General features: G+C 55.0%; 1 protein-coding gene across 1 annotated transcript in view; it reads right to left on the reverse strand.

Moving 5' to 3' along the window:
* Positions 1-6,223, reverse strand: part of RNASEH2B (ribonuclease H2 subunit B) — a gene marked incomplete at both ends in the record, with an annotated part of 81,562 nt that extends 75,339 nt beyond the window's left edge. Inside the window, one exon of the mRNA XM_080689455.1 lies at positions 6,145-6,223. Coding sequence (XP_080545581.1) covers positions 6,145-6,223 — 79 coding nt within the window. The remainder of the gene's footprint in view (positions 1-6,144) is intronic.
* Between the last annotated feature and the right edge of the window lie 1,616 nt (positions 6,224-7,839).

A 7,839-nucleotide genomic window follows, 5' to 3' on the forward strand; every position in this document is an offset into this window, starting at 1 on the left:
TCCCCAACTCCACCAGAAAGACAGACAGAGAGACAGAAAGAAAGGAAGGGGGGGAGGGAGAATAGAACCAGGCCCTAAAGGGTGAAGATAAAGATTATAATTTTTTTAAATTTTAAAACTATAATTTCTGCTTTCTATTTTGTCTCATTTACAGAAAAAATTAAAACCAACCCAAACTCTAAGAAATGCTTACCTTGCTGAAACGAGCAGTTCTGTCCCCACCTGCCTATGAAAACGCAAGTCCTGGGTAGAAATACCTCACAAGATCCCTCCCAAGTTCCTGCTTTCATTTCTCTGTAATAATCAGCTTTGCCAAACAAAACTGCAAACCAGAGACAAAATGATCTAAATCCAGCTTTTAAATGTATCCTTCACAATACCGTCCTGTGATAGACAATGCCATAAATAAAAGCTAAATGTTGGAAAAAAGTATCATCACAAGGTGGATTTGCACTGTCACAGGTAAATCCCTTTCAAGTTCTCCTGGCCTTTTGGCAAATGTGCTCCCTTTTCTGTACAGAGTGACTTCTCCAGGTCGCAGAAGCTTTCTAAAACTAAGTACACTCTGCCTTTACCAAGAATTCCTGAAATTTTTCACAAGATACTTATTTTCTTTATTAAGGGTCCTTCTCTGTAGCTATGCTGCTCCCTCGGCAGAGGGTATACAGTCTCCTGCTCTTAAATGCGTAAGTGATTTTCCACCTGCGGGGCAGGGGGCTGTCAGCCTGCTGCTCTACATGTCCATGCACTTCCTGACCATGTAAACTCTGACCTGCCACAAAGAGAGTTAAACCTAAGGCTTGGTTTCCTATCCCCTATCTGTGCCCACTGGCTGGTCCTCAATGCAGTGATGCTCAGGAGGGGTCCTGGGACCCGCAGCAGTAGCAGTATTACCTGGGAACTTGTTAGAAATGCAGTTTCAGACCTCAGCCCAGAGACTGGGGCTCAAATCCTGGGTGATTAACGTTCTCCAGCTGGAAAACCACTGTTGCTGTGAACCCTGTTTGTACTCTCAGAGCCTGCAGGTGGCACTAAAAGCCAGCTGGAAGAACACAAGGACCCAAGCTCCAGCTTTAACAGTTACAGAACCCTTCTTCCCTCTCTCCTTCATCTGACCACATAGTGCTATCAGTTCCTTAACAGCTGCGCAGTCTCCCCAGGGCGTAAAAGGTGGCAGTACCTCTCAGCTTTGAACAGGAACTGGGCTGAAATTCTTACCACGTCACAGTAGACCTATTCAATGCCATGTTTTGTGTTTAATATAATGAGAACACAATATACTTTAAGAATGAAGATGTCAGGAATGGTTACACAGACAAGTGAGAAACTCAAATTATTGTCAGCTATTGTACATATCTGAGTAACAATGCACTGGATTCTGAAAGAATGATTGAGTTTCTACTCCTGAAAATTTAATTGTATTGATGTGACATGAGTGAAAGGATTTTTTTCCCTAATAAAATGCTAGCCCTTTGCTAGATTCAGTCAAGGCCCTAACTTTTGCAATTGCTGCTTTACCATCCAAACATCTTTAGTGAGGATGCAGAGAAGCAGGAGAAACTTTCATGCACTGCTGAAAGGAACATACATCAGTACAACTGATGTAGGGTACAAGAAATAAATAGATAAAAAGGAGACAGACAGAAACAGAAAGGTAAAGTAAAATATAACTTCAATATAAGAACCTAGAGCTGAGTGCTTCAGCCCTTACTCCCTAAACCAGTTCCTTTTCCCAGGCCTATCTCTCCCAAATTCCTGGGAAATCTATAGATCCTAGAGTTAATTGAAAGAGACTACAATTGCCCTGTGCACTGTTAACAAGACAGATGTATTTTGAGAAAAATCTATAAATTAGGACACTCTCCAGCTTATCTTCAATCAGATAATAACGACCTCTATTAGCCTGAGGACCCTAAGGTTGACCAGACCATAGGACCACCATAAACTGCCTCAGGACTACCAGGGTGAGATCCTCACATAGCTCCTTTAGCCCACCCTCATGAAAGTCCCCTATAAGGAAAGAGCCCTACACTCCCCTAGATGTCTGTCTGTCTGTCTTGAGATGGCCCGCATTCTTCCTTGGATGTGTATTTCCTACTTTCCTAAATAAACCTCTATGTCTCCAGGGGCGTGTGCTAAATTATTTTTTCCATCACATTAGCCAAGGACCCTGCCAATCCTGAGTTGCTGAGTTGAAGAATGGATCTGTCACCCCAACACAACCACTTTGGAAAACCATCTGCCAGTGGATACTAAAGAAAAATACGCAAACACCTAGGACCAGCCATTCCATTCCAGGACATACCCCCTGAAAAAATGGTGTCCGCATCCACCAAAATCCTCAAAAGATGTATAGCACATAATAGTTATTACAAACTGGAAACAACCCAAGTGGAGGTATCCTCAGTAGTGGAGATAAACAGTATGGCTATTCATACAGTGAACTCAAATCAGCGATGAAAAAAACAAAAAACAACCAACCAAGAAACCAAACCACTGCTATTAGACAACACAGTGTGAAAGTGATGCCAAATGAAAATTCAGAACACGGTATGTATCCAAAAGAGGCAAAACTAATCTCTGATGACAGAGGTCAAGACGGAGATAAGTGGGGATGTCTAGAGGAGGCACAGGAACTGCTGGGATGTTGACCTGGAGCACGGCATGCAAAGTTGCATAAGTCGCACACCTAAAACTTATAGGTTTTACTCCACATATGTTTTAACTCTACAAAGGGGAGAGTTAAACATACATGAGGAAACATTCTTGACAGACTGTTGTGTACTTTACATTACACACTATAAAAATCTAGATTACTGGGGAAACTGTATGGTATCAGAGTATGTTACAGCAAAAACTCTGCATTTACTGGGTTAAGTCTCAAAATGAAATACAATGAATAGGGATTCTCCTTTCTATTATTATACTATCAAATGGAACATCTATAACAGCCCAACCTTTCTGGCTTGCACTCCCTCGCCAACACTCCTTTTACTCTGCCACTTAAGGGTCCCTCCTCAGGTGGTAGTGCCCTCCCCTGTGCTCAGGCGGCAGTGGCCTCCCCTGTCCTCAGGCGGCAGTGCCCTCCCCTGTGCTCAGGTGGCAGTGGTCCCCCCTGTCCTCAGGTGGCAGTGGGCTCCCCTGTGCTCAGGCGGCAGTGGCCTCCCCTGTCCTCAGGTGGCAGTGGGCTCCCCTGTGCTCAGGTGGCAGTGGCCTCCCCTGTCCTCAGGTGGCAGTGGCCTTCCCTGTACTCAGGTGGCAGTGGCCTCCCTTGTGCTCAGGTGGCAGTGGCCTCCCCTGTCCTCAGGTGGCAGTGGCCTTCCCTGTGCTCAGGTGGCAGTGCCCTCCCTTGTGCTCAGGTGGCAGTGGCCTCCCCTGTCCTCAGGTGGCAGTGGCCTCCCCTGTGCTCAGGTGGCAGTGGCCTCCCCTGTCTTCAGGTGGCAGTGGCCTCCCCTGTCCTCAGGTGGCAGTGCCCACCCCTGTGCTCAGGTGGCAGTGCCCTCCCCTGTGCTCTGGTGGCAGCGGCCTCCCCTGTCCTCAGGTGGCAGTGGCCTCCCCTGTGCTCAGGTGGCAGTGGGCTTCCCTGTGCTCAGGTGGCAGTGGACTCCCCTGTCCTCAGGTGGCAGTGGGCTCCCCTGGTGCTCTGGTGGCAGTGCCCTCCCCTGTCCTCAGGTGGCAGTGGGCTCCCCTGGTACTCTGGTGGCAGTGCCCACCCCTGTGCTCAGGTGGCAGTGCCCTCCCTTGTGCTCAGGTGGTAGTGGCCTCCCCTGTGCTCAGGCAGCAGTGGCCTCCCCTGTGCTCTGGTAGCAGTGGCCTCCCCTGTCCTCAGGTGGCAGTGGCCTCCCCTGTCCTCAGGTGGCAGTGCCCTCCCCTGTGCTCAGGTGGCAGTGGCCTCTCCTGTACTCAGGTGGCAGTGCCCTCCCCTGTGCTCAGGTGGCAGTGCCCACCCCTGTACTCAGGTGGCAGTGGCCTCCCCTGTGCTCAGGTGGCAGTGGCCTCCCCTGTCTTCAGGTGGCAGTGGCCTCTCCTGTCCTCAGGTGGCAGTGGGCTTCCCTGTGCTCAGGTGGTAGTGGGCTCCCCTGTCCTCAGGTGGCAGTGCCCTCCCTTGTGCTCAGGTGGTAGTGGCCTCCCCTGTGCTCTGGTGGCAGTGGCCTCCCCTGTCCTCAGGTGGCAGTGCCCTCTCCTGTGCTCAGGTGGCAGTGGCCTCCCCTGTCCTCAGGTGGCAGTGGGCTTCCCTGTCCTCAGGTGGCAGTGGGCTCCCCTGTGCTCAGGTGGCAGTGGCCTCTCCTGTCCTCAGGTGGCAGTGGGCTTCCCTGTCCTCAGGTGGCAGTGGGCTCCCCTGTCCTCAGGTGGCAGTGCCCTCTCCTGTCCTCAGGTGGCAGTGGGCTCCCCTGTGCTCAGGTGGTAGTGGCCTTCCCTGTCTTCAGGTGGCAGTGGCCTCCCCTGTCTTCAGGTGGCAGTGCCCTCCCCTGTCTTCAGGTGGCAGTGGCCTCTCCTGTCCTCAGGTGGCAGTGGGCTTCCCTGTGCTCAGGTGGTAGTGGGCTCCCCTGTCCTCAGGTGGCAGTGCCCTCCCTTGTGCTCAGGTGGTAGTGGCCTCCCCTGTGCTCAGGCGGCAGTGGCCTCCCCTGTGCTCTGGTAGCAGTGGCCTCCCCTGTCCTCAGGTGGCAGTGGCCTCCCCTGTCCTCAGGTGGCAGTGCCCTCCCCTGTGCTCAGGTGGCAGTGCCCACCCCTGTACTCAGGTGGCAGTGGCCTCCCCTGTGCTCAGGTGGCAGTGGCCTCCCCTGTCTTCAGGTGGCAGTGGCCTCTCCTGTCCTCAGGTGGCAGTGGGCTTCCCTGTGCTCAGGTGGTAGTGGGCTCCCCTGTCCTCAGGTGGCAGTGCCCTCCCTTGTGCTCAGGTGGTAGTGGCCTCCCCTGTGCTCTGGTGGCAGTGGCCTCCCCTGTGCTCAGGTGGCAGTGCCCTCCCCTGTGCTCAGGTGGCAGTGGCCTCCCCTGTCCTCAGGTGGCAGTGGGCTTCCCTGTCCTCAGGTGGCAGTGGGCTCCCCTGTGCTCAGGTGGCAGTGGCCTCTCCTGTCCTCAGGTGGCAGTGGGCTTCCCTGTCCTCAGGTGGCAGTGGGCTCCCCTGTCCTCAGGTGGCAGTGCCCTCTCCTGTCCTCAGGTGGCAGTGGGCTCCCCTGTGCTCAGGTGGTAGTGGCCTTCCCTGTCTTCAGGTGGCAGTGGCCTCCCCTGTCTTCAGGTGGCAGTGCCCTCCCCTGTCTTCAGGTGGCAGTGGCCTCTCCTGTCCTCAGGTGGCAGTGGGCTTCCCTGTGCTCAGGTGGTAGTGGGCTCCCCTGTCCTCAGGTGGCAGTGCCCTCCCTTGTGCTCAGGTGGTAGTGGCCTCCCCTGTGCTCAGGTGGCAGTGGGCTTCCCTGTCCTCAGGTGGCAGTGGCCTCCCCTGTCCTCAGGTGGCAGTGCCCTCCCTTGTGCTCAGGTGGCAGTGGCCTCCCCTGTCCTCAGGTGGCAGTGGCCTCCCCTGTCCTCAGGTGGCAGTGCCCTCCCTTGTGCTCAGGTGGCAGTGGCCTCCCCTGTCCTCAGGTGGCAGTGGCCTCCCCTGTCCTCAGGTGGCAGTGCCCTCCCTTGTGCTCAGGTGGCAGTGGCCTCCCCTGTCCTCAGGTGGCAGTGGCCTCCCCTGTCCTCAGGTGGCAGTGCCCTCCCTTGTGCTCAGGTGGCAGTGGCCTCCCCTGTGCTCAGGTGGCAGTGCCCTCCCCTGTCCTCAGGTGGCAGTGGGCTTCCCTGTCCTCAGGTGGTAGTGGGCTCCCCTGTGCTCAGGTGGCAGTGCCCTCCCTTGTGCTCAGGTGGCAGTGGCCTCCCCCTGGCCCGCCCCCTCTACCCAGCATAGTAGTATGCCGGCCTCCAGCCACTGGGGGTCGGGCCTGGCTCTGGCTCCCAGCTCGCACCGCCTGGGCTAAGGGCGGCGCCATGGCTTCCCTCCCACGCGGCCCGGGCCTCCCCTGGGCTCGCCCGCGGCGGGGCTGCTCCGGGCCTCGGCTCCGGCGTCCCCTCGTCGGACCCCGGACGCGGGCGGCCCCGGGCCCACAGCCGGCAGCTTCGGGCGCGGGCTGGACACGTGAGCGGCGCCCGCACCGCCGCCCCCTCCGCCGCCCTCACCTGGGAGCAGGAACACGCGCTGCCCGGCGGCCCGCCCCGCGCCGTCCCCGCCGTCCCCGCCGTCCCCGCGCGCCGCCATGGCCCGGGCCGCGCTCGCGCCGGCGGCTTCAAACTTAGCGCCGCGGAGCAGCCGGGCGGCGCCGGAAGGACCCGGCTCTGCGCGGTGACGCGACGGACGGACGGCCTGAAGGCCCGCCCACCCCGGACGGACGGACAGACGGACGGCCCGCCCACCACGGAAGGACGGACAGACGGACGGCCCGCCCACCCCGGACGGACGGACAGCCCGCCCACCCCGGACGGACGGACAGACGGACGGCCCGCCCACCCCGGACGGACGGACAGACGGACGGCCCGCCCACCACGGAAGGACGGACAGACGGACGGCCCGCCCACCACGGAAGGACGGACAGCCCGCCCACCCCGGACGGACGGACGGACAGACGGCCCGCCCACCACGGAAGGACGGGCGGACGGGCCAGCCGACCGGGCCCCCATCCTGTAGGAGTGCGCCTCGGCTTAGTTCACGTTTGGGGTCGGGATTAAAAGTCAGTGGATGAATTAAAAGTCCCAATTCGTGCCTGCAGTCTGCATGTGTGAGCCTGGTTCTCACCACTGAAAAGAGGTGTAACCTTCGGGGGGTTCAAAATAAGAATGTTATTTTGAAGAAGCCTTTGTAATGAGTTACAAATTAAGACATTAGACCCCATTTCAAAATAAAATAGGGCTGGGGGTATAGCTCAGAGGTAGAATGCCCCTGGGTCCCATCTCCAGTACCGGAAAAAGAAAAAAAAAAAAAGTTTAAACTAATCCCAGTACTTGGGAGGCTGAGACAGGAAGATTGCTCGGTAGAGGACAGACTCGGCAACTCAGAAGACTCAGCAACCTAGAGAGATCTTATTTCAAAACAAAAAGTAAAAAAGGTCTGGGGCGTTAGCTCAGAAGTAGAATATCCTGGGGTGCAATTCCCCGTAGCTCCCCTCCACCGCGCGCACACACACATAAAGTTTAAGAAACGAGGGTCATGGGATTTGCGGGGTAAATATTGAAAAATGAACTTTTAATTGAAAAATCAAGTTCCAAAAAGAAAATATATTTTATATAGTATGCTCCCTAAACTTCAGATCCCCCAATTTTCTTGTTTTTCAAAAATTTTCTCATACATACAAGTTCATGTGCCTTACCTTTTATACAAACGGGAGAATAATCGAAATCTTATGTAGTACGCTGGGCGTGGTGGCGCAAGCTTTTAATCCCCGCGCTTGGGAGGCGGAGACAGGAGGATTGTGTTGGTTTGAAGCCAGCCTGGCTGGTTTAAGAGACCCTGTTTCCAAATAAAAATAATAATAAGTGGGTCTGGGAGTGTAGCCCGGAGGTGGTAGGGCTTCCAGGAACCCCAGTACCCCCCCACACACACACACACAAAAAGAAAGATAAAAAAAGAAATCTTATGTAGTTCGCTTTTCTTGTTTAATTCTAAAGATAGTTGAATTCTACAACCAGTAGATTTGTCTCAGTCATTTTAGAATTGTGTGTGTGTTAGTTATTGAGGACTGAACCCAGTCCTACCTCTGAGTTACACCTCCAGCCTTTTTATTTTGAAACAGAGTCTCCCTAAATTGCCTCGGCTGGCCCTTGATCCTGAAATCCACCTGCCTCAACCTTCCATGTACTGGCATTACAGGCATGGGCCAC

The sequence above is a fragment of the Muscardinus avellanarius genome, assembly GCF_963383645.1.
Source record: "Muscardinus avellanarius genome assembly, chromosome: 2".
In the NCBI taxonomy this organism is placed as follows: Eukaryota; Metazoa; Chordata; class Mammalia; order Rodentia; family Gliridae; genus Muscardinus; species Muscardinus avellanarius.